Here is a 25701-nt window from a genome sequence, read left to right on the forward strand (position 1 = left end):
TGGTCCAAACCAAAATCCGGCTTGAACGCCAGACTCCCGTGATATTCAAGCATATCCATACTGATTCCGCCTCTCAACATCCCTCAAACAATCGTTGCAATATCCCGCCTCCCAGCGCGTCTCATACCTCAAACTCAGCAGACACCGACCGCGAGTCCTGCCCCGCGAACATATGTCTGTCCCGTGCTCCACCGTGTGGCGGCAGTCCTCCTTCTTTACCTTCCAAATGGTGCACATGATCATGAGCTTGCTGTCTTATAGAGATCAATAGAGAAGTAGTGCAGACCTAAGTTCTTGAGGTAAAAGTGATTTTGGAAACAACGGTGTGGAATCACTGAACTGTTCAAATTCATGTTTCGAGCATCTCATATATATGGATACCCCAAACGCTGATGACTGTGTGCTTCTCATGAATCGCACTTGCTATATATAACCTCTGACTGTTGAACACACTCGCCTTGACACAACCTAGCCGGTGCGGTATCCGATGTGACCAAGGAGAAAACACTGTGACAAATAACGCCTGTACACCAAGAAATTACTTCCCGACGTCCGCCAAGGTTTCTGAAGACTGTCGAGTGTTCTACGCATCCTCATCTTCGTCTTCCTCTCCCTCTTCTTCTTCGTCTTCGTCTTCCTCTTCGCCATCGCCTTCACCCTCCTCGGCTTCCTCATCTTCACCCTCTTCGGCTTCCTCATCTTCATCACCCTCCTCTCCATCTTCGGCCTCTTCTTCCTCATCGCCTTCTTCAGCCTCTTCGGTCTCCTCGCCATCTTCAGCTTCTTCGCCCTCTTCACCCTCTTCGCCCTCTTCACCCTCTTCACCCTCTCCGCCTTCCTCGCCCTCGTCGCCCTCTTCACCTTCGGCCTCGTCGCCTTCTTCGGCCTCGTCGCCTTCTTCGGCCTCGTCGCCTTCTTCGGCTTCGTCGCCCTCCTCAACCTCCTCGCCTTCCTCGCCTTCCTCACCTTCTTCAACCTCCTCACCTTCCTCGACCTCCTCAACCTCCTCGCCGTCGCCCTCTTCTTCTTCTCCTTCCTCCTCCTCACCCTCCTCTTCCTCTTCACCCTCCTCTTCCTCTTCACCGTCTTCGCCCTCTTCGTCATCGCCATCACTAGAATTGTTCGCCTCTTCGGCGCGACCAGAATCCACGCTCTTCCTGAGATTAGGGAACATGAGTGAAGGAGGGGGCTGCTCATCCCAGTCATCCGGAACATCGCTAAGTTCACTCTCATCATCTGCGGAATCGTGAATGCTGCCCCGCGGACTGGACGCTGCCGTGGCCTGTGCAAGCGTTTCGTCCCCTTCATCAACATCCATGGCAGTGTCGTCCTTCATCTCCGTGTCCTCGACCTCTTCGACGGTGTCTCCTTCGTTGAGCTCCTCGGTATCACTGCCCTCCCCGGCGTCTCCAACGGGAGTGCGCGTTCCGTTCCTGCCACTCGAAACCGAACCCACACGAGATTTGGAGGGAGCAACTGATGGCTTTGGCGCTTCACCGTACCGGGCAAACGCCTGTTCCGCCTTGCGAATGATATCAGGCCGACGAACGCCCGCCCTGCGCCTGGGTGCTGCCTCAAGTGCCGATGCCGTCTTGTCACCTTCACCATTGGCCCCCGAGTCTTGCGCCGATGATGGGTTCAGCAGGTTGCCCAAGGAAGTCGATGGCTTGAGCTCGATGCCGCCATCAGCTTCTTCTCTGGCGCGAGCCCTAGCACGTGCTTCGAGAACTTCGTGAGGCTCGGGGCCGGGCAGCGAAGGGCCGATTTCCTGGTAGATGATGGCGTAGCAGTCATTGATTAGGTCGTCAATTGCCCCAGCCTTCATGAGGCCGCCGTTGAGCTTCTTCAGTTCGATTGTCTCCTTCAAGCAGTTGAAGGCGGGAATGTCCGTTGCTGGACCTCCGGCCCACTCCGTGATACGATCTGCCATGATCTCCAGTTCCTCCATCGACGTCGACTTGAAAGCGTCTTCCAACGTAGGAGAAATTTGGAAGCCCTGCCGCAGAAGCCTAAGGTAGGCCATGGAGCACATCTGCCACAAGTCGCCAAAGTGGTAGAAGTCGGCGCCCTTCTTCCGAAGTCGTCTGAGAACCATTTCCAAGTTCACTCTGTCGTTCATGACCACCAAAATCTTGACCATGAAGCGAATATACTGGGATGTATAGACGTGGTGGCGTCCAGAACGCTCCGCGTCGCACTTCCAGACATTCATAACCATTGTCTTGGTAAACATGGATTCTCGAAGGACATTGAAGGCTGCCTTGGCTTGCACAAGCTCGGGTGATTCGCCATCCTCATCGAAAAGCAGGCGGGCATGACGCATAATGATACGGTGCTGCCAATTAGACTTGTCCTTATCCCGTAAGTGATGCAAATTCCGGATCACGTATTCCTCCCAATCTTCGTTGTCGTCAAGAGTGATATCGTCTCCGAGTTCCATACCAAATGGTTGCCTCGACAGAATGTCTGCGCCCTCTTGTGGCTTCAACTCGCCTCGAACAACCAATTTGTACACTATCGAGACGATCTTGTAGTGCGGCTCCAAGATAGGATCGCTATGCCGCGATTTGGGCACCGCCGCAACAACTTCGACGGCGTGTTCGAGGGCCGAAATCAAGTACTCAAGTGATGGGCGGGTCTCCCGGTCCTTTTTGCTAAGCTGGTCAATGGGCTTCTGGTACATTTTCCACAAGCATTTGGTAAGCATGTACGGATTCCTGTTCAGAGTCAGTCAAGTTTCGGCGCAATTATGAAGGACAACGAACCTCCAGTCCATTGGTTTACGTCTCATGGCCCGTTTGAACAAGCCAGCTGCGTATTTCCAGACTTTGTAGTCTTGCATCTGGTCGTGAAGGACCCTTTGGAAGGTTCCATTTCCCTCGCTTTCGATGAAGAATCTCTCTTGGTCCGCATGTTGGAAGGGCTCCATAGCAAGAGGCTCGCGGCTGGATGCGTACAGGCGCATAGCAAAGTTATGATAGAGCTCGTAGAGCGGATCCTCATCCTCGTCATCGATCTCTGCCTCCCAAGAGTTGGACAGCGCCAGGGTGTAGCAATGAATCGAATTCCGCTGGAATTTGAGCAATTCGCCGCGTTCCTTGTTCATCTTGTCGGCCGACCACAACACAGCCTCATCGAGCTCGTAGTCGAAGCACTCGGCTAGGCGGAACCAGGCATCCCATTTATCTGGGGTGAACTGAAGTTGCAGCCGCAAGAAAGTGGCCGCGAGCCGTAAGTCGTCAGTTGCACCTGGCGTTTGCCGCTTGCTCAAATCCACTTGCTTGAACCTCGTCAGGGCAATCATGCCTAGGAGGAAGAACCAGCCGTGTCTGGCTAGGGCGCTTTCGGGAGTGTTTACAGCTACGACGTCCAACTGAACACCGCCGGTGAGGGCTTGGTAAAGCCGAAGGGGGTGGATCGGCCGCTTCAGATACTCGGTAAAGTTCCTCAGGTTGTGAATCATCTGAGGTGTCGACTTTGTCTGTCCAATGGCTCCTTGCATGTGCTCGATGGTCGTTTTGAGGTCTGACTTGAGGAGGTCCTTTCGGGGCATTCTCCTTGCCAGGACCGTAATCTTGTCCACAAGCTGCATGGCGTTGCGCTTCTCGAGCTTCTCTGGGGGGCAGCCATGGTCCTGAACCTCTCCAGCACCGACGCCAAGTTTGAGACCGTGGAGGTCGTAAAGCACTTGCCCAAGATAGTCTTCCCAATTTTCGATCTTCTTGAATTTGAGCAACTCGACCCGCATCATCTTCAAGAAAATCTTGTTTGAGGCTTTACAGCATTTCCTCAGCCCAATTACCTGATGAATTGCAGACAAGAAGTCTGCCAACTCCATCTCAGGATTCGGGAATATCTTTCCGTTTTGGTTTACACCGACCTTGACGACTGTGTACTGGAGGCACCATACACGCACTTGAATCTCACGCAGCTTGTTGAGGAAAGGCTGGAATGAGGGACTACTCGGCGGGACACGTGTCATACCGATGCGAATCTCGTCCTCATGCATTGCCGATACGTGAAGCATGCAGCTCAACTTGATGAGAGCAGCCGATGTCGACTTGAGATGGTCTTCGTCGACAATGTCGTAAGCTGAGCTGTCATTCAATGCCAACGAAAGTGCCGTGATCAGTAAATCATCCAGCGATTTGAGCATCTTCAACACTAACGGCGGCCTAGTTTCTGGAGCGTTCTTGAGATAACTGTCGCTTTCCAAGTCCGCCGTGAGCATCTCGATGGCTTTGAGCTGGCATGAGAACTGTTTCGTCGAATATTTGATGCTGGCATACGCGTCGCTAAGTCGTGTCCAGAGGAAAAGACGTAGTTCCGTGCTAGTTCCCAGCAAAAACCTCCAAAGATCCTGGAGGCTCTGGCTTGCACACTCCTTGATGGGCACTTTCTTCGTTTTGGAGCGGCCAGATGACTCTTCTCCGTCTTCTGCCGAGTCTTCGGATGGCAGGGTGACGTAAACAGACCCTGGGTTCAGGACGGGCTCAAGGTTATCAATGACGGCGACTGGGTCGCTGACATTGTCCTGGAAGAGTCCCAAGAAGAAATCCATAGTGGTCAGCTTAGAGATCTCTCTATCGGCCGCCGCCTCCGAAATTTCAGGTATGACCGGATTGTTCGGAAGGAGTAGTTGATCAATCCCACTTTCTGCGAGGAAATCTCGTAAACTTGTCCAGCACTGCAAAATGTACTCTCTCGACGCGTTCTCCGTGAGAGTTGTCGAAAAGATGGCAGCCCAGAGGAAGCGGCCTGTCAAGTTTTCGTTGCCTTCTTCTGCGGCGTCCCTCAGCAAAGCTGAAGCCATGTCTAGCCATCGACCCAAGCGACCCCTGGCTTCAACGCGGATGCTGTAGTCAACGACACTGTTGGGGTTGGTGATTCTCTCATACACGTCAAGGTGGATCTCGAAGAGCATCTCGACGATGTTTTTTACAAACCCAAATTCCTTGTTCGCGTCGTCTGATTGTCTCGCGCGGTCCAAGTCGTAGTTGATGGCTTGAAGGATATCCTGATCGAACCTACTGATGACTTGGACGACGGCCGTCTTCAAGACATCTGACCACTTCGTTTGGAGATAGCTGGGACATATAGTCTTGATCCATTCGTACGCAACATCCTGGGCAGTCATCCAGGAGGAATTTACGCGCTTTACAAAAGCAGTGATGCCCTGCGTCTCCTTGAAGGGTGGTATGATTGACATCTTCTGAGAAACCCCTTTGGCATGCTCAAGGAAAGAAGACAAGCTCAGTGATGCCTGTGCCTGCTTATTGAGCAAGATTTTCGCATTCTCCTCGCTGAAAGAGACGATCGCATTGCGGAGATCCATGGTCGCTTGGTTTTTTATGGAAGCGCCGCGTTCCTCTGCAGCAAGGGAGTCCAACACTTCGCTGATGCGGTCTAGAGTGTCCTGGTTCGTGACTCCGATGTTTTCCAGCATGTTCTTAGTAGCTTGGAACAAATTTTGGTCGGCGGCTTGATAAGGGGCCAGCTGGGACGCAAGCACGGCGCTTGGGTCCGGGACTTCTTCTGCGGCTGCTGTCTCTCGCCTCCTAATACGCTTACTCCTTTTTTCGACGAGGCTCTCCTCCTCTTGGCCCTCGGGATTGCCAGCTGCTGAATGTGATCGCTTTCGAGAGGGCTGGGAGGCGCTTCGACCCTTGCGAGTGCTCTCAGCAGGTTTGGGAGTTTCCTTCGCAGCGGGCTCCACGCTCTCTGTCTTTTCCGTAGTTTCCTGCTTGTCCTCCTGTGCCGAGTTCTCGCCCTTTTCTTTGCCATCCGAGCCGTTTGCTTGTACTTCCTGCTCCGGTTGGCTTTCCATAACCACGTCATCATCGTCATCCGTTTCAGGAAGCTCAATGACAATGCCGCGGCTTGTCTGCCCCATTTCGAGTATGAACTGCACGAGTGCCATACCCAAATCGGCCCATGATGCAGTTGGGACCTCTACAGTAAGACGGGCGAGGCCAGCTTCCTCGACATTGGTGCGGGCGGACCCAGTTTCCTTGATCGGATTCGGCAAATACGGTATGGGATCAATGTGTCGTTTGATGAAGTTGGGCATGTCTCTCTTTACCCAAGGACCCATGATGGGGTGAGACAAGGCGACCTCGTCCGACAGGGCTTGCAGCTGGTCCTTGAGTTGTTGACCGGCGAATCCTTCTGCCAAAGATGGTGGCTCGACCTCAAGAACAGCGGGGTCATCGTCGAGTTCGATGGCAGCTTCGAGGCAGTATCTGTTGATTCTGGAGCTCTTCAAAGATGCAGCAACGCGAGCTGTACGACGCCACAACTCTGCATCGGATGGATCGCGGTCAAGAGCGGCATTGAAGTCAACCAGAGCGCTATGCATATTTTGGAGCGCATCATCCTTCTCGAAGTAAGAAGATGCATCGTCTCCGGCGGCTCGGGCGGCATGTCGGGTGCGATCAAGAAGAAATTGACCGCGATTCTTGTATGCAAGGAAGAAGGCTTGGGGAAGACTGCTGCCGGTGGTATCAACATCGGCGGATTGGAGATCGAGAGTGCCGGCGAGAGCGGGATCGGCGAGCAATTGATCTGGTTGCCTTTCTGCCCTTTCGTACTCGGTAGAGGCCTCGGGGTATTTAAAGATTTCGGACTTGAAGAGATCGTCGTAGGCGTCGGAAGCTTCATCGAAGAATCGAGGGCCTTGAGCATGCAGCTTCAGGGCATTCTGGAAGCGCTTGAGAGCTTCATCGACCTGGGGAGTAGTCAGTATTGGTTGGAATATCGGGGCGATACATTGGCGCGTACATGCAGCTCGCGGGTGGTGTCGACCTCATCATCCGAGTTCTCCTCGGCTTCGACGTTGATCGCTTGGAAAGCCGGCTACGTGCTGGGATTAGCTTTGGTCGCAAGGCCAAATGATTGATGACATTTCATAGACGAACCATATTGTCGGCAGGGTCTTGCGACCAGATTGATTAGAACGGCGATGTACTTTATATAATAATGTGCGATATGAAGGAGGGGATCGGATGTTCAAAAGGATGTGGTTCTAGACGAATGCGCAGCCATAATGACCTTGGGGAAAATCGATGCGCGTGGCTTTGAGGATTGACGCGACCTGAATCCAGGAACGTTAAATTGGTTGCTTGCTAGCGGTACGTATCGCATGGAAGGTACCTAGAGCCCACAGGGCACTTACAGCTTTCGCGTCAGACTCTGGCCAGGGGTTAGCTTCAAGCTTCCACCTCCAAAATCCCTGATAGGCTGATAGGCATACCTCAGGTACTCTGTATCCGTACAGGACAATGGCCAAGGCTCAAGGGGTTGCGCTGTTCGAGTGTCCGTGCAGCGACTCTAGCGAGGTGCCTTACGTAAGGATTCAACTCAAGCTGGCATCTCAGCACCTCAGGAACATGGCAACGCAGCTATCTTAGGTAGGTACCTAGGTAACGCCTACCTCAGGTACGGAGTAGTGTAGAGGTGCGTTGGACCCACCCGGTCCTGGGCCCGGCCACGTTTGAGTCCCGCCGACCGTCGAATGGAACTTGGGAAAGCGCCCGTGGTCTAATTAAATCGTGGCTCTTTGGCGGTTGGCCCTGTCAATCATCCTCCAGCAAAGCAGCGTGGCAGCTCCATCTGCTCTCCATCTCGTCTGTCCCCTGCCAATGACAGACCTCAACTCCCTGTCAGTTGCACAACGTCAATCATTATCGAGGTGTTCCAAGCTGGCAACACGTTCCCAGTCCTAGACTCCTGGCACACATACGGAGCACGGAATACGGAGCAGGTAAGTACCTATTGAGAAGAATACAGAGAGTCGTGGAGTCCAAGCTTGCCCACAGTGCCTACCGTTACCACCTACCTACCTTCCTTCCCCAAGTGTCCAGTTCACGCCGCACGCTGCACCGCACGCCGCAATCCCACCTCCAAGTCCACCTTGCACAAGCTGTGCACTTCAATCCTCCATCCCTCGTCAATCTCACCGACCACACCTCGAACCGCCTTCGATCACCAACACCCTTCCCTCTACTCCCAGCCATTCTCTCGAGCGTGCGGGCCAGAATCGCTCATAGGCGCCTTCTCCTGCGCGCACACATGCATCGAATCGTTCGCTCATAACACCGTATCCAGTCCATCCTCATCGAGAGCATTGCTTCCATACTGCGCGCCGCCAAAGCTTGACACGCAACAACCGCCGCCATGGTTGCGCCGGCTGTGCCCGAGTGAGTCTACCATCCCCATTCCATCCGTTCACTGCTTCTATTTCTAATCTGTTTGCCAGGCTTACCGAGGAGATTCTCTCTGAATCAATTGAAGCCCGAACCGAATCCCTCATCTCCCTTCGGGAGCTTGGCCCTCCCGATCTTGTCCATCTCCTGAAGCAGGCCACGAGAAACCCTGGCAAGCAGGTAAATGATAATTCACATCCAACAAACCTATATCTGTGCTAATTAGCGTCGTGCTGTAGATCGGAGTCTACCACCACGTCACCGGTGTCGACGCTTCGTCCTCGGCCAGCCTTGCTGCCTACATCAACACCCTGACCTACCGCGAGCATGGCCAGGCTGTGCAAACGAAGATCTCGGAAGGTCTCTACTGGTACGCGAACCTTTTCAACATCAACACAGAGTTCGAGTGGCTGATCTTCTGCTAGCTGTTACAATGCCTTCTCTCGACTCGACATGCGGGTTCATGTAACGATCCCTGGAACCGTCGAAAGCTACTGTGTGGACGAGCGAGGCGAGAAGCGCAAGGCGACGGATGACTTGTGGCTGGAGACCTACCTGTGCAGCGTCCTTCGAGCCTACTCTTACGCGGATGATGGTAGCGGAGAGACGATTCGGAAGATTATGGGTGTGCGCAGATACAACCCTGTTACCAACACCGAAACCGAACATCGCTTCCTCGGCGCCGCCGAGCAGCTCTTCTTCCGAGGTACGCATACATCTGAGAACAATTCAGGGTTTCTGTGCTAACGGTATCGTAGGCTGGCAGCTGGGCTCAGACTCTGTCGTTCAAGTGCCGAACAATGTCTCGAACCACCTGACCGCGGGCCTCTTGAAGTACTTCCAGACCACAGGGCGCCATGCTTCCGGCATCAACCTCTTCGAGAAACTCAGAGACCAAAACATCGAGGTCTCCTCCCTCTTGGCCAAGGTCCTCTTCATGGGCAATGAGGAAGTCCAAGGTGTCAAGGTGCTGCATCAGGCACTAAAAGAGTCGCCGATGGACTACGTTATGCTCGATACGCAAGCCGAGTTCCTCCTCAGAAAGGCGCAGACAGCCGCAACGCCAGAGTTGAAGGAGGAGAGACTTCGATTGGCCCTGGGCTGCGCCGACCGCAGTACCATTGCCGCTCCTAGTGAATTCGGCACATGGGCGAGACTGGCGCAAGTCTACGTGGCAATGGAGGACTGGGAGAATGCCTTGACCATCCTCAACTCTTGCCCCATGTTCACATATCAGGACAAGGACGCGCCTCAAATGCCTGAGCCCAAGGATGTTCACCTCCCAACTCTTCCCGAGACCCGCTTGGATGAGATTGACAGCGAACCCGAGTCTAGATACTCTGAGCAGGTCGATGCTAGTCTCCTGAACCTTCGTGCTTCGGTTTATAAGGGAACCTTCAAGCAGGCTTACGGCATCCTGACCGAGATGACTTCAAAGATTGGATGGGATCAGCTTCTCAAGATTAGAAGCACAGTCTTTGTCATGGAGGACGAATACCGCTCCGAGAAGCAGGAAACCTCGCAGCCTCAGCGTAACCCCAGCACCGACGGCCTTCGTGGAACCCCAGACGCGACAACGAATGGCGACCGATCAGACTCGGAAAGTGACGACGAAGAGGGAGATGAGGAGAAGAAGGCGAGACCAGCGGATACTGATTCCACTGCCGAGACATTGGCACCAAATGGACAGACAGAGGCTGTGGAGAAGCCTACCCATGCCATCGACCCTGGTGAACTGAAGGGCGATGCGGAGAATGTAAGTGTTCAGTCTTCCCCTTGGCTGAAGCCATGTTAACACTAATCAGGGTGCGCAGACCGACGACCATCTCTCTAAGCTGAACAACAAGCGGCTTTGCGAGCGCTGGCTTGACAGCCTCTTCATGGTGTTGTATGAGGATCTGCGCGTCTACACGATCTGGCGCACGCAAATGGCCCAGTATCGCGCGCAATCTATGCAGTATAAGAAGTCGGCTGAGGAGTGGGAAATTCTGGGCTCTCTGGCGGAGAGACTTCAACACCCAGAAGAAGCTGTCGAGGCCTATAGAGCATGCCTCGCCGCAAGATTCAGCCCCAAGGCCTTGACTGGCATCCTCCGTGTGTTTGAGGAGGGCAAGAACACTCGCGAAACCGTTGCATCGGTCATTCGTCTCGTCACCTGGCAGTACAGATGGTACTCTGAGTTCTCACCAGAGCTCCTCCACACAGTTCGGACACTCATTGAGGACGAGGGTGCAGTCAAGATCAGAAGTATCATCCAAGCCACCAGCCTCCCTCAGAACGTGCTCGATCTGACCCATCACTATGCTGCACTTTGCGCCACTTTCCGCAGCAGCGGCACCGACGGTTAGTTTGGGGCGTTTTTACGCGCCAGGGGCCGAGCAATAGCATCGGAAACAAGGCGTTGATGAATCGGAGGGATTTTGTGGTTCAAGATTTTCAAGCCTAGGATGTGATTTGCAGGATGCAGTTGGGCACTCACATGTTCGACCATCACAGCGTGCATCAAAGTCATCTCGACAGCACGCTATGCTGGCTTTGATTGAAAAAGAAAAAGAAACATAGGCTGCCCTTACTTGGGATTCAGGGCTGTAACGCAGAGTCAAATGATACCTAGTTCTTCACTTGAGAGATGAAAGTTCAGATTGGACAATATGATGTGAACAAAGAGGTTGTGTACTGAGAATGAGCTTACAACAGAATTCTGGGCGGGCCTCAACAACTTTCCGGAGCAAAGTGCCCGTAGGAACGGAGCCCACCGGGGCCGGCCCGCTCATTCAGATTCATCCTATGTATAGCGCCGATCACGCAGCAAAGCTTTGAAGGGGTACTGATATCACCTCTACGTCAAACCGTGGATTTTCTGTCCAAATCATGGCCGCATTGAGGGTCTCTGGGGTTTGGACGATAATGCGGTGGTGGCGTGGCATCTGGGCAGTTCGATCAGTGTCGATGAGATATCGATGAGATAAAACCGTCCCCACCAGCACCACAATTTGGCGGATGTAGTGATTTCATCGCACAGCGATGGGTGATATCACGAAGATGACGTCGCCAGGTTTGGCTTGAGATGGCAAGGCTGAATCAGAGTCGAAGAAGAGTACATAAGTTGATGATTGCAGACCGTAGAATGCCTACTCATCATTGCAGTATCAAGCAGACCAGGCCTCCAAACACAACCTTCAAACAACTCGTTCACAAGGATCACCATTTCATTCCACTTATACCCAACATTTCAAACCACGACTCAAGTCAAATCCTACAACTACAACATACAAAAATGGCACCCTCAAAGGATCAGCTCATGGAGACGGCAGCCCAGGCCCAACTCGACATGAACACATACCAATCCAAAACGGGCGCCGCCCGCCCCCAGGGCAACGACGACGCCGGCGTCTCCAACATTCAGACGGAGAATCGCTTCCCGGGCGCCACGGTGACCGTCCAGGGCGACCCGATCAACAACGTCTCGTACAAGCCCGAGCAGCCGCCCAAGAACCCGGCCGACAACGACGACGACGTCGTTCCCGCCAAGAAGATCTCTTCGCTCGGCACACAGGACCAGAAGGACGATATCCTGCTGCAGGGCGAGGGTGCCGTGCGGAATAATGTGGGCACCAAGGCGCCTGGTGTTGGCGGGGAGAAGTTCCGCGGTTCGGATTACTATGTTCCTGAGAGCGTGCCGGATAGCATCTCGGCGGAGGGGAACATTGCGCCTGAGAGCGTGACGCAGGCTTCTGCTGAGGCCGAGAACCCTCGGTAAAGGGTGAGGATTCGGGAGTCTGATAGGGATTACTTTGGTTATGTTATGGATTCTGGAAGGATACCAAGCATTGTATGGTTATTATGATCATGATGTACAACAGTTATGAATCTGCCGAAAGGCTGTAAATCATATGCATATCTGCAACGTGAATCGGAATCAAGTGATACAATCGGGAATGAAGTAAGAACATTGATCAAGGGCATTACGAGATACCTTGGACAAAAATGGATGGTCTCCGTCACCGAGCACTAAATATCAGCCACCCGAGATGCGTTACTATCGTATTCAGAGAGAACTATCTAGACCTAAAGGCACAAGTAAAGCCCAGTTACAGCATGTATGGTGCCACATAAAGACAGAGTTATTGATCAAGTTAATTGGATTCTAATATGACTTTTCATGAAGTACTTCTACATAGAATATTCGATTCTTCACCCTTCTTATAACAATATGAAATCCGCCAACGCCTCGCTTTAAATCAACCCAATCCGCCGTCTAATCTATAATGCGCATGCCATGAAAAAAGAAAAAAAAAAGGAAAATGAGAAAAGGCTCAAGAAACGCCCTCAAGTAGCAGGCTGGTAAACATCAGCAATAAACCGATCGCCCAACACCTCCCTAGCATCCCGACCCAACACCTCGCTCAAATTATTCAAGAAATCATCAACGGCCCTCGGCCTAGCGCACGCAAACACGAGAGCGCCATCCTCGATGCTTTTTACTAGCTTCTCCCTGACGCCAGCCTCGAGCATCGCATCCTGCGCCCTCCTCTTCTCCTTGTTACTCCCCGTCAGCCTGAGGATATCAAGGATGCCGGCCTCGCTTGCTTCCTGTACCGCTTCGCGCACGAGAGACTCGTCGGCCGCCTTGAAGCCGGCAAAGAGGCTGATCGCGGGGCCCTTGGCGGACTTGTCGCCCGAGGAACGAAGACGCTGAAGACGGTTCTGCAGGAGTCCGCGGACAGGAGCCATGCCGGATCCGGTTGTGAAGACGATCATCGGCTTGTCTTGGTTCTCGGCCATGGCCTGCAGGTGTGACGAAGGACGGATCTTGCAGGTCGCGGCGCCAAAGGTCTCGAAGCAGTTGAGATACTTGTCCGAGAACTTGCCGTTGGGGTGGTGCTGAACCAGAAGATCCAGCGTGTTTCCGTTCTTTTGCTTCGTTCTCGAACCGTCAGAGGCGATGGAGTATTCCCTCGGCTGGATCGTCGGCATCGCGTTGCACAGCACGTCCAGCGTCACGGACTGTCTCCAGTTGGCAGGAATCTGGTGGACCACATTCTCAATTGGAACCTTAGCCAGAGTCTCCGGCTGGGGAAGAGACAGCCACTCCGCCCACTGTGTAGACTTGAAAGGCTGGTCCAAGTCGGCAAACCGCTGGAAGAACTCCCCCACGGTAGGTTCACCGGGAAGACTCAGCCGCTCGTCGGCCTGCACGCCGAGGGCGCCCAGGACGCGAGACACCTTGTTCTGGGAGTTTGGCGGCAGAATCCAGACGCTGCCCATGGTCGGGTACTCGCGATCGCCCAGGTCGAGGGTGACCCTCTTCATGCCGTCCGCGGCGGTGCCCAGGACAGGCTGCCCGACGACCTTTGCCAGAAACCACGGACGGGTGTCAAAGGGTCTAGCCTGGCGAGCGGTCCGCTGCACGTCACTCGTCTTGTTCTCGTCTTGTGGCGGGCTCGACTTTTGAAGCCCCGCGAGAACCTGATCGAAGAACTGGCCGAGGACAGACCACGGAGGGTTCTCTGTCGCGGTGTCGGCTTCACGCATGCCAATGAGTCTCTGGGCGTCACCCTTGCTCAGGAGCTCCTCAATGTCCATGGCGGCCTGGTTGTAGGTGTCGGCGTACTCCAGCGAGCCGTTGGCGAAGATGGCATACTGGCACGAGATGGCCTTGGGGTTCCTCGCCAGCGCATCGGCGAAGGCCTTGCCGTTCTGTGGGATCTCACCGCGACCCGTCGTGCTGGCGACGATGATCAGCACGTCATCGGGCTCGACCATGGAGATGGGCAGGGCATTGAGCGTGCACGGAACCACGACGGACCCCAACTTGGGGTTGATGTCGCACGCGTGCTGCAGCTGCGCGCACAGCCTCTTGCAAAGCTTGATCGCGACGTTGCCCGAGCTGCAGAATCCGATATAGATCCTGCGCCCGGGCCCCCGGGGGCTCAACGGCGTCAGAGGCGTGGTGGGCCTGAATACCTGCTGCTGCTGCTGCGAGGCCGGAGGAGGGATGGGGAGAAAGGTCGGCGGGGAAGAGGCGGTGCCGAAGGGGGAGACTGGCGTGACGGGCCTCGTGAGGGAGATGGACGGCACCACGGGGATGGAGATGTTGAGCTTCGTGTCCGAGGCGAAGTGGTGAGAAGGCCGCGCCGCGGGGCGGGCCTGTCGTTGTCGGCGCCAGGCCTTGATGGGATCTTGGGCGTGGCGGCAGATCAAGGGCTTCGGTTGGTAGTTTGGTGAGCCGCCGCGGTGCCAGATGGGGATGATGGATCCTTGAGGCGGTGCCAGCCAGTACGGGTCAGAGGGGAGGCGGAAGCCGTTGTTCATGAGGTGCTCGTCATCGAACTGGGCGAATTGCTCGGCCGCGCCAAGGGAATCTGACATTCTGACACCCGCCTGAGCGAAGGACCAGTATGTGGCGTAGTTGAGCTCGAGCTGCGCGCGGGACTGGTTGGTAATGTTAGCAGACGCATCTCAGGTGTAAGCAATATGTAAGAGATGAGATGCTTACCAGCACCGCCAGACGCTCGTAGTCTGGGAGGTCATCTACATCGCCATCGACCAAGCCAATCGCCTTGGCGACCTGCGGAAGCGCGTTGTAGCGGAAGGAATCTGCGAGATTGCGAACACCAATCTCGGCGTCCATGAACCTGCGTTTGCTTTGTCAGTGATGTAATTCTTGCACCTCAGAATAAGTTAAACTCACCACCCAATAAAGGGCGCAGCGGTGTACTGGACACCGCCGATGCTAAAGCCAAGGCGGCTGAGTGCTGGCGCAGGAACCCAACGCAGGCCAAGGGTCTCGAGCTCGGGGTGCTTGGGATGGCGGATATGCACCAGAGGGAATGCGTCCTTGGGGAGCTCGGTGATGACGGGCTCTTCTCCCTCGGCCATGGTGACAAGGGGAAGCAGATCCCATTGTGAGCGGAAGCGCGGCGGTGTCCAGCCGAGCTCGATAATGGCGTTTGTGAGTTCCACGTTGGCGGGGTCTCCGAGGATTGTGCCGTTTGATTGTTGGTACTTTATCCGTGTTAGTCGACTTGTTCGGTTCTCGTATGGAAGGGGAGAAAGACTTACCCCTGCAAAGGACAAGAGTTGTGAGTTCCAGATCATGGGACCGCGGCTGTCAATGTCTCTGGGAGGGAAGACAAAGACTGTCGGGTTGATTTCACCCGAGTTGTAGGCCACTCTCAAGTTCTCAATAAGAGTCTCGGCCATCTTTTTGCTCGTGCGAACATGTCTCAGGTCGCATAGCCTGCCAGAGAGTATTAGTAACTAACTCAAAATCGCTTCCGAATCTTTCTCATACCTCAAGTTGCTATACTCTGATCGCATGATGCACTTCCGAGCATGCTTCCAAGCCGTCCGAAGCCCGAACTCGAGTTCTTCAAAAGTCTGCGTCCACAGGCCACCCACCAAGCCGACCGTTGCTGCCGGTGGCGCCTCCGATCCGCATTCGGACGCCGTTGTGAACTTGCCCTCTGTCGAGTTCTTTTGAATCTCCTGAAGGACCTCGTGTGCCCGGTGGTGCAGCTGCTCCGTGTCAATGAGACCGTCCTTGTACATTTGCTGGAGGAAGTCGAGCGCATCCTCGCGGACTTGGGCGTAGGACTGATTCCGGCCGACGCGCTCCTCGTCCATGTGCGTCATCCGACCGGACTGGCAAAACTTTGTCGTGCAGCCCGTTGAAGAGAGAGATGGGTATTGTGAGCGGATGTTGGCGAACTCTTGTTCCGCTGAGATTTGCCGCGGCGGCTGGGCGAGCGTGCCTTGAAGGAATGGACACGCCATTTTGTCGTGTGTGAGTATGTGTGTAAGTATGTAAGTTGAGATTGGTAAGACAGGGATATCGACCGGGGAAGTCGAATACTACTACTTCTTTTCCCCAAGACTTTTGAGGGTACAGATCCCAAAGAGGCTTAAAGCATAGAAGTGAGAATAAGGTATAGTAACTTTAGTGCGTCTGTAGATCGGTGTTATTCAAAGTGCGAGTCAGAGTGGAGTCTTTGAGTGAAAATTGGTGATGGCGGCATCGGCATCCAAGCGAATGACTAAGTTTAAGCGCCAGTTAGTGGTTGTTGGTGATCTTCCAGACGGGAAACCCAAAAAAAAGAGTGGACGAACCCTCCAACTTTATAACACTCCAATGTAAAACAAAGGAAATAAAGGACAATAGACTCGAGACCAAAGCAATCTTAGGACGACTTAGTGTTTTGGAGAGAGCTGAGCCCTGCCGTGGACGTCCATCTTCCTGATTTGGCTTTGCATCACCGTCTGATATTGGACACACCGGTCCCCCTTCCTTCTGGAGCAGCCACATGGGCCCGCTTCCCTCCAACAAGATGCTTGCACATCAGTCAACCTCGTGCTCGAGGTAATACAATCAACAACCACCACTATGTGGTGAAGGCGGGGTGGTACATGCTGTCTCAGGCAGGCTGGTGCAACTTTGGCTGAATCCATTGGCAAGGGCTGGTTGTCGAGAAATGTTGTTCAGCCCCCGAATAAAGGGGCAAGCTGTATGGTTCCAAAGCCACCGCAAAGTCAACACTTGTTCGTTTACGAAGCATGGGAATTTTGCACACGAGGCAGTAAACGGGCATGGGCTTTTACGAAAGTGGGGGATGACGGCGATGAGAGCGTCCTAGCGCTGCCATTCCATCTGACATGGAGGGCAGTCCTCGGGACCGATGTTGTTAGCTGACCGAAATGTTGTTGGTGAGGAGGAGGCTGAGCTGAGGGAATCTCTCACTTCTCACTTACAACATGCACGGCCGTTTCCCGCTCAAGTTAACCTTTTCCCAAACAAACAGCTTCAATCGTCGATGAGGGGTTTGTCTCTCTCTGTCTGGTGTTTGGTTTGTTGTGTTCTAACCCTTACTCTCTCTCCCAAAACCTCGGCCCAAGGACCACTTACACGGTACCGATCCATCGGAGTACACAGACGTACGGCACCGATTGAGTAATTATCTGTAGATCACGATCCGCGACATTATACGCAAGAAATGACACAAAGTTGGCTAATGAATACAACTGACGGCTGACTGCAGCGGGCTTTCTGCGAATGATTGGCAACTGTAGAGTCGCATTTGGGCGTAAGTCGGCAAACTCGAAGGAGTGTATCCTCCGGGCCAACACTCAGCCGTGCTGAGTGAGGCGATTCACACCCACCAGACGTGAAATGTCTCCCATTCGGCGTTAGGCGCAGATGCATCACGAGACCATTGGGCCTCATCCGCCAAGTGTGCGTGTGTTCGCTAAGTGTGTGCGTGTTATGTGTGTGCCTGTCTCGTCTGTCATACGGCGTAATTAATTGCCAATTTCTCCGCGGCCGAATCTAGCGCGCGCAACTCGCGTGGCTCGTCAACGCCATTGCATGAGACTCTTCAAGCCATGGCTGCCTTTCAAGACCTCAGCCGGGCCTAGACAGTCAGCCCATTTACCCCCCGTGATGGCTAATCATGGCCTTCCATCGTTGGAACTAACGATTTCGAAATGTAACAGAAACCCTTTTGGAATGTTCTATCGAGCCCGTGGCGTTGTCTCTGTTCGGATCCCGGGTTGCGAATTTCGTTCCGGAGGCCATGAGGAGGCGATATAAGTATGTGGGAATACAAAACTTCAGTAAATATAGTGAGGCGCTGATCTAGAAGGTCTCGAGGCGGACGAAGGCGGGCTATCGAACGTGAATATCGCGTGGAGGCCATGCCTTCTTGCCCTCACTTATTCGCCCTTCGCAGCTGGAGCCGAGGTGGCTGAGATTCGTGATCCAAGACAGGAGCAGGAAACGAGGCAAAACCTGAACTCATCTCCCCCTTGTTCCTGAGGCGCTCGCCTCAACTCTTCAGCAGCGCCTTCTGGAAGACCACATGGCAAATAAGTTAAAACAGCAATCTAAAAACGGGGCGCGTTTCGTGCGACGTTGCGAATTGTGGGATTTTCTAGAACAGAGTGAAGCCGCTTCCAGGATCAACTCATTCGGTCGCGAAAAGAGTGTCTGTCGTTCTCTCTTTCTCTAACATGACATCAAATTGCGTGAAACCAAACTCGAGATGTCAAGGCGGTGGCACAGCATGAAGATGGGACCGCCCCGCCCGGATGAGATCTGCAAGACCGAGCTTGACAGCAAGCAGACCCGGGGTTTCTTGCAGGGCAAATCCGCAGTCGGCGGGCCTTGAAAATCTGCCTTCCGTATCTTGCTGGTCCTTCCAGGTTAATTGTATGGTGCTGTTGGGGCGTTTCGGCCGATGACCGGTGGTGCAGCTCGACGTGCCGCTGCTGCATCGTTAAAAGAGGCTTTCGAAGCGGTGCGACGTCGCCAAGGCTGGAATGAAGACCTTCCAGAGACGAATGATACTCGTCATGTCGTAGATGTGCAGCAAAGATGCTCAAGGTTCTTGGCTCTCAGCAGAAACCGAGGAAGTTCTCCATCATTGGTGTGATTTGGGTTGGACGCCAGCGAATTCAAAGTGGTGTTACCGGTACGTCTGTTTCTGTTAGCGGGATGGTTTCGCAGACTAGGGAGATCGACATGCGCGGACTGCTGACTAGCTTGGGCACGCCAGGCAGCGTCTGCTTTGGGCATTGCCGGATCGCAAGCTGTCTTGCTTTCACGTTGGTTGCGGTCGAATGAAGGAAATGACAATGCTGAAGTCGTCAAAATGCTCCATTAGATGCAGTCTGAGCAATGATGATGCGAGATGAAGACACGAACACGAACGATAGAACTCTCGTCCAACGTGGCTTTTGCGGCAACATTCTGATTCGTCCTCGCGGATAATCCATGCCACGGTTCGGCTCGACTGATATTCACCGAGGGATCCAAAGTTTTGACGAAAAAAGACGTGAGTTTGCAAGCCTGAATCTACTTGTTCTATCCAAAGTTCCCAATTTTACTCTGTTCTCAGTTAGCGATGGGTCCTAATGAGTACCTGCAAAGATGAGATAGGTGATTCAAGCTACGAACCCATTTCGATCGTTCCGGGGGGCTTCGACGTGATGTCGTATGTGCAGCGGGCGACGCCGTCAACTTCGTTGATGATACGGGTCGAGATCTGGAGGATGAAAGTCAGTAACCAAAGACAACGAGGAGGAGGAGGGGCTAGTCATACCCTCTTGAGGAGGTTGAAGTCGAACTCGTAAGGCTCCGCGGACATGAAGTCCAGAGTCTTAACGGCGCGGAGACTAAGATTGATTGTCAGCCGATTGATCGAGGGAGATGACAGGGAGACAAGCGAGCAAGATTGCTAGCAAGAGGGGCATTGGTGACGGCGCTTACATGATAATGTAGCCGTAAACCTAGGAAAGTTAGTCATCTGCATTATCCGCATATTGGAAGGGGGGGACATACTCTGGCATCACCTTGAACTCCAACAGCTGCAGAGACATCACTCGTTAGTAAAAAAAACCGGCCGGCGTGACAGGTTTTGAACACCAAAAGTCTGGCGACGTACCCTTGTTGGAATCCACAGCAGCATATGCTTGGGACATCTAGAAAATGGTCGGTAAGCGACTGTGCCAGAAAAGTTAAAGGGCTGACACTCACCTCGTTGTAGATTCCGGCTTCCTTGATCATAGAAATGAAGATGTTGTCGGCAGCACGGGCAATGGCGACTCTCTCGGGTGTCACCTCTCCAATAATGCGGATGGCAATCTGACTGGTGTTAGACTAGCTAGGTGTTGGACGGCTGGCGATCTGGTACTTACACCGGGGCCGGGGAACGGGTGACGCATGACCAGATCCTGGTGGATGCCCAATTGTCTGCCGAACTCTCTAACCTCATCCTTGAACTATTTGTGAAAGTCAGTATGGGACGCAGAAAATACTCTAAGCGAGAGCGAAAATGCAGTGAAAGTGCGACGCAGTTTCGTGTCGATCAAATAGACAAAACCCCGCTTTGAGTACATGTCCTACTGTCATCCGAGTGTGACAGATCACAGGATGAGGACGGAAGAGGGCTTGGGGAAACGAACCAATTCTCTGAGGGGCTCGATGAGTTTGAGCTGCAAGAAAGTTAGCTAGAGTAAACAGAGGACAGAGATTGGAAGCGGTGTGGTCTAGCGACCAGGGAAGCGGAAGACCCCCTTCCCGTAAACACTCCAGCTGCTTCAGAAGAATCTTTACCTTCATCTTCTCCGGAAGTCCACCGGTGTTGTGGTGAGATTTGATAGTCGCACTGGGTCCCTTGAAGGAGAGGGACTCGATAAGATCGGGGTAAAGTGTGCCCTGGAGGAACCAAGTGATGGGTCCGGCATTCTCGGTGTTCTCGGCCTCCTTCTCCAGTCTAAGAGCCTCCTTCTCGAAAAGGTCGATGAAGGTTGCGCCGATGCTGCTACCGTATTAGAGAGGTCAATACATGTAATCAAATATACTGACATCTTGCGCTTCTTCTCGGGCTCGGTGACACCCTTCAGGCGGCCAAGGAACAACTCAGCTCCGTCAGCGACGGTGAGGTTAATGCCAAGGTGCTTCTCAAGAGTCTCCTTGACCTGCTCACACTCGTTAAGACGCATGACGCCTATCACATTGGACTCAGTATGCCGTTTTTGCGCTGATTGTGGTGCTGGAGTGCTTACCGTTGTCGACGAGGATGGCGTGGAAGCGGTCGCCTGATGAAAGGTTAGTCTCCTCCTGAGCTTCTTGGATGAGCATCCAGTCATACCAATGGCTTCCTTCATAAGCTTGGCGGCGACAGTGGAATCGACACCTCCAGAGACAGCGCCGATGACCTGTGCCTTGTCGCCGACAAGGTGTCTGATGCGGATGATCTCCTTCTGAATGAAGTCCTCCATCACCCAGTTGGGTCTGGCACCACTGATATCAACGGCGAAGTTCTTCAAGATCTCACTGCCGCGAGGTGTCTAAGTTGCTATGTCAGTGTGCGTTCGTGTCATCAAAACTGTGCGGATGGTGTCTGAGCCGGCGGTTCTCCATAATAATCAACGGCCCCATAACGGGCGCCATGCTGATCGCCGGAAGATGGTCGCCGTACTCGGCGAGGAAAACGCCTCCGTGCTAAGAGGATTTTCGGAAGTTATTTAACTTACGTGCTCCTATGAAGAATTAGTCGAATTCCTACAGAGGTTCAGGAGAATTTGGTAGGACTAACCAGCTCAGGGTGGAATTGGACGCCTGTAAGATTCAGAGTATTAACTTAGCCATAGTCCAAAGCGCAGAGAGGATAATAAATGATAGAACGAGTTGGCGTGGATTCGCCAGACTGCATGATGTTGGATCTTGATCGGGATCGACATACCGTAGATTGGCTTGGTCTGGTGGGCGATTCCGGCATACTCAGAGTTTGCCGTGCTTGCAACGACGGTGAATCCTTCGGGAAGAGCCACCAACTGCATTGATGTCAGATCAACTGCTTGGAAACGTCCAACCGCTCTCTACCAAGGCTAATTTACCTTGTCAAAGTGACTCATGTATGCTACCGTCAAAGTCAGCGTTGGGAAACAGAGTATCAAGGGACGTCTGCAAAATTCGGAAGCTCGCTCACCTTGCATTGTCTCTCCCAGACCAGCGAAGAGGCGATCGGTGTGGGAGTTGCCGGAGTTGAGGATAGTGACATCGGCGTGACCGTACTCTGCATAATGGACAGGTCAGAGTGACTGTTCTATATCCCAATTTGATCCCCTAAGAGTGACTGACCTCGGGCCTCTCCACGAGCCACGTTCTTGGAGTTGATTCTCCAGGCAAGTTCCTGCGCATAATCAGCCGGCTGTTCGTCTCGATAGAATGTACCGCCGGAGTCATGGTGTACGACGAGGAAGCGTCCCTGTGCAGTCGAAAATCAGGGGAAAATATCGGATCGAGTATTACCTGGCAACCGTAGCTACACAGGTCAATCAGTACATATTTTCGCAATGAACGTAATGGCTGACATACCAGATACCCAAAATGGGAACACCGAGATCAAAGATCGCGGGGTCGACGTCTTTACAGTATCAGAAAGAGCTCTACTCTACTTGCTCAAGAGGTTTCCTTACGAGGAGAGTCCTGGTCGTAGACGGATGAGGGACCGCCAGACAAAACGATACCCTTGGGCTTGAAAGGAAGATCGGCCAGCTTGGTTGTGCAAGGCAGCATCTCAGCGTAGACCTTGAGGGATCTCAGGCGACGGAGGATGAGATGGCTGGTCTGGGAACCAAAGTCGAGAACGAGGATGGTCTAAATCGCAGTTTGTCAGTTATCCGAAAGCAACATGACTTTTGCAGCCCCCAAGAACTTTGACTGTATCGACATCGTTGACGCCTGATGACTCGTTGTGGTTGTGTGGAGAATCGAGAGTTCGAGTGGAAGGGTTCGATAGGCGCGCGCTGTGTGCTAAAGCTCGTCGCATACCCGATTATACAAGTTCTGGTATTGAGGAAGTTCTGCGCGGTCAATTGACTGCTGCTTTTTCGACTCCTCCGGTATGACTCCCACTACGCCCTTAAGTTGTGTTGCACTCGCGCACGCGGCAGTAGTCGTGATCCAAGACTGTCGCAGGGTATTTCGATTCGCAATGTCGACTCAATGCAGAGCTTCTCGCGAATAGGAGATTTCGGGAGGTCGGTTTCGAGAATTTTAGCACTTTTTCGAGGTACTGGCTGGTCGTGTCGGTGACCGCGATGTGTTGTGGGCAGCGGGTTCCACACAGTCAAAGTTCCTGGGGGTCGCATTGGGGGGCATTGATGAGGGGGAAGGGAGTAGACGTACGTCAAACATGTTGTGAGGCGCCTCGGCCTCGGCTTCGATAGCGCTCGCCATCTTGAATGCTTGCTTGCTGGAAAATGGGAATATGCGTGTTGTTGGCGGTCGTGTGTTTTGCGGCGAGAAGAAAAAACGAAGGCGGAGGAGAAAAAAGTTTTGGTCAGAGTCAATCAATCGACCCGGCACGGCACACCAGCGCATGGCGGGGGCGGGGCACTTTCTGTTCCTTATCTTATCGCTCCAGGGGTCCACCTCAGCCACATTACCTACACACAGCTCCAGCCACTCACTCCATCGGTGTAAATGAATTCAAGCAGTTGAAGAAGCTGAAATGATTATGGTTGTAAATATTCCTTGTGATGTTTTCTTCAAACGAATCAAGGCAGTGTTAACAAACTCAAGCAAGGAAGCCTCCAGATGTAGTGAAATGATTGTCACTTTCAGATGCCTCAGGGCAAGTACTATCAAGGGCACTGGACTGAGCCCATTTCAGCAAGGATGATGTCATTCATCGCTCCAGTGACATGGCCAAACCTGCCGATATTTGCGACTTATCTCAAAGACATGAGCAGTGCTTCTCATCGATATTGGTGTCAAAATACATGAGAACATTCCAAAATGTATGAAATATACGCTGTGAGTACATTCTACCTGGGGCGGTTAAGCCCTCGCTCTCGACTGACAGAGCCAGGCCGGTGCTGCGGCGGCGTTCACAGTAGACTGTCTCGTCTACCCTCTAGACACCATCAAGACCAGATATCAGAGCCAAGACTTTGTCAAGACGTATGCCTCAACATCAGGAAGCAAAGCGCCCCTCTTCCGGGGCCTTTACCAGGGCATTGGAAGTGTGGTGCTGGCCACATTACCGGCAGGTTAGTACATCAAAAGTCTCCAATGTGTTCTCACGCATCACGGCGAGATACGATATGAACGGTACTGATAAGCTTGCAAACTTGCCAGCCGGGATATTCTTCGCCACGTATGAAAGCATGAAAAAAACTATCTCCAGCACTGATTTGCTCCCTCAACCGTTTGTGCATGCCTCGGCCTCGGCCATCGCAGAGATGGGCTCATGCCTAGTTCTCGCACCAGCAGAAGTCATCAAGCAAAATGCGCAAATGTTACGGAAGCAAGACAACAGCGGCAACGGTACCAGGCGATCAACATCCCTCGAGGCCCTGCGACAAGTCACAAGTTCCGGGGCGCAGAGGCGTCTCTTCTCCGGCTACACAGCCCTCGTCGCGCGCAACCTCCCCTTTACCGCAATTCAATTCCCCATCTTTGAGCACGTGCGAAACACGGTCTGGACCTCTCGGTCGCAAGGTAGGGCAGAGGGCGAAGAGCAAGGGCTCGTAGAAACAGCCGTAGTTACGGGTACCAGCGCGGGCGCAGCGGGCGCGTTTGCGGCCTTCATCACTACGCCGAGCGACGTCGTCAAGACGCGGATGATGCTGAGCGCGGGAGAAGCCGGCGATAAGAGCCACAGCACTTCGTCGCCTTCACATGTTGAGAAGTCGGCGAGTCCTAGGTCGAAGCCGAAGCGCGGCAGCTTGAAGGTGACGCGGGACGTGTATCGACGACACGGCGTGCGCGGGTTGTTCCGCGGTGGAGGGTTGCGTGCCGTGTGGACGGCCGTCGGCAGCGGTCTCTACCTGGGCACGTACGAAATGTCAAAGGTCTGGCTCACTCGGGGCAAGGACGAATCGGAAGTTGTCGGAGGGCTGTAAGGACGGGCGGAAGAGAAGCAGCAGAGAAAACGTGCATATGTGAGATTAGCAGGGTGCATTTCGAGAGAGATAACAACCGGCGGTGACGGCGACAGGAACCTAAGAAAGTTTGCTGTAAGTGTATCTCTCCGGATACGTGTATCTATAGAATTGGGTTTCTGTTATCAGCATCAACTTATCAAGGGCGGCAATGATATGAGATGCATGGAGGGAGCCGTTCCGAAGATCACGTCGTGCCAAATCGTCTGGTGGTTGTTGAAAGTCGCAGATGTGGAATAGGGAGATAAAGTGAAGCGGCGGGAGTGACTGAGGAAGACAAGAGAGTCTCCGAAACACGGCCTGGACATTGACACCCGACCACCTCAGTGACAATCCAATGTTGCCGCATTGTTGGGGTGGATATTTACCCGCCGGTACGTTGATGCCGGGATACGCCAGCCTGCCGATGCCAAAAGTTGTCGGCCAATAGTTTCGGTGTGATAGAGCACAAGTTGCAACTCTGCCGGCCCCTACAAAGTCAGAATGCAGAGATGAAGGCAAAAAGATGCGCACCGTGGCACCTTGAGGGCTTCCACAAACTTTTGCTTCTTTTCTTCCTTTTGCCATAAGGTACCTTTACCTTTACCAACGTTGCCAAACCATCCCATCCACCTCAACCTTTTTGTTAGCCCTACGGCTAGAACGGTTTTGGTCGGCCATGGCCCGGTGTAGCGTCAGTGAAGAATGCGGGGGAACTCGCTGCTCCAACTCGTCGTTTGGGCTTCTAAAGCAACACCACCACCAGAACCAAAACCAGCCAGGCTTGGCCGTCCGTTCTTTTCTCCAGAGACGAGCAAGCCATCCTTTGTCGTTAGCCCAGAGTCTTTCTGGTGAGTTTCTGGCCCCAAAATCCTATGTCTAGGTACGCCTAACCCAGCACTCCATGTTTCCCCCTTCTTCGGTGCTGCTCTTATTGCGCTTCTGCTTTGACAATTAGCAAACGTAACTCAAGTGTCCCGTACTTCTGTGTAACTCGACTCCCTTCCTTTACCGTTTTCTCGAAATGGTCGTGCCAATGAAATTAAAAGTCTAAAAAAAACCGAGT

The 25701-nt window shown here is 53.3% G+C and overlaps 6 protein-coding genes across 6 annotated transcripts; 3 read left to right on the forward strand and 3 right to left on the reverse strand.

The window, feature by feature from the left end:
• Positions 1-324: 324 nt before the first annotated feature.
• HER10_EVM0000608 (uncharacterized protein) lies at positions 325-7035 on the reverse strand. The gene is made up of 4 exons (XM_035470382.1): positions 6918-7035; positions 6781-6855; positions 2766-6727; positions 325-2717 (listed from the first exon to the last, which is right to left on the reverse strand). The coding sequence occupies exons 1-4, from the start codon at positions 6918-6920 to the stop codon at positions 584-586; spliced, it is 6174 nt and encodes a 2057-aa protein (XP_035334586.1). The 5' UTR covers positions 6921-7035; the 3' UTR covers positions 325-583.
• A 557-nt stretch (positions 7036-7592) lies between these two features.
• Positions 7593-10800, forward strand: HER10_EVM0011341 (uncharacterized protein). Its single transcript, XM_035483145.1, has 6 exons — positions 7593-8198; positions 8258-8384; positions 8444-8574; positions 8630-8910; positions 8963-9960; positions 10010-10800. Exons 1-6 carry the CDS (start codon positions 8176-8178, stop codon positions 10550-10552), a joined length of 2103 nt encoding a protein of 700 aa, XP_035335364.1. The 5' UTR covers positions 7593-8175; the 3' UTR covers positions 10553-10800.
• Positions 10801-11294: 494 nt separating this feature from the next.
• Positions 11295-12056, forward strand: HER10_EVM0008292 (uncharacterized protein). Its single transcript, XM_035477819.1, has one exon. It carries the CDS (start codon positions 11314-11316, stop codon positions 11962-11964), a length of 651 nt encoding a protein of 216 aa, XP_035335148.1. The 5' UTR covers positions 11295-11313; the 3' UTR covers positions 11965-12056.
• Positions 12057-12533: 477 nt separating this feature from the next.
• On the reverse strand, positions 12534-15983 carry HER10_EVM0001046 (nitric oxide synthase; the record flags this gene model as incomplete). Its single annotated transcript, XM_035470807.1, has 4 exons — positions 12534-14639; positions 14704-14842; positions 14899-15447; positions 15502-15983. The coding sequence occupies 4 exons, from the start codon at positions 15981-15983 to the stop codon at positions 12534-12536; spliced, it is 3276 nt and encodes a 1091-aa protein (XP_035334617.1).
• A 2957-nt stretch (positions 15984-18940) lies between these two features.
• Positions 18941-23244, reverse strand: HER10_EVM0001678 (GMP synthase). Its single transcript, XM_035471418.1, has 23 exons — positions 22897-23244; positions 22185-22365; positions 22084-22132; positions 22018-22030; positions 21847-21898; positions 21695-21781; positions 21603-21625; positions 21449-21539; positions 21302-21324; positions 21240-21245; positions 20855-21053; positions 20769-20801; positions 20569-20710; positions 20317-20521; positions 20166-20195; positions 19899-19982; positions 19738-19845; positions 19646-19682; positions 19543-19568; positions 19471-19490; positions 19304-19376; positions 19159-19246; positions 18941-19089 (listed from the first exon to the last, which is right to left on the reverse strand). Exons 1-23 carry the CDS (start codon positions 23089-23091, stop codon positions 19085-19087), a joined length of 1770 nt encoding a protein of 589 aa, XP_035334667.1. The 5' UTR covers positions 23092-23244; the 3' UTR covers positions 18941-19084.
• Positions 23245-23432: 188 nt separating this feature from the next.
• Positions 23433-25072, forward strand: HER10_EVM0000753 (uncharacterized protein). The gene is made up of 3 exons (XM_035470521.1): positions 23433-23526; positions 23582-23762; positions 23851-25072. The coding sequence occupies exons 1-3, from the start codon at positions 23509-23511 to the stop codon at positions 24615-24617; spliced, it is 966 nt and encodes a 321-aa protein (XP_035334599.1). The 5' UTR covers positions 23433-23508; the 3' UTR covers positions 24618-25072.
• Positions 25073-25701: the final 629 nt, after the last annotated feature.

Source organism: Colletotrichum scovillei, assembly GCF_011075155.1.
Source record: "Colletotrichum scovillei strain TJNH1 chromosome Unknown Contig00004, whole genome shotgun sequence".
NCBI classification, from domain to species: domain Eukaryota; kingdom Fungi; phylum Ascomycota; class Sordariomycetes; order Glomerellales; family Glomerellaceae; genus Colletotrichum; species Colletotrichum scovillei.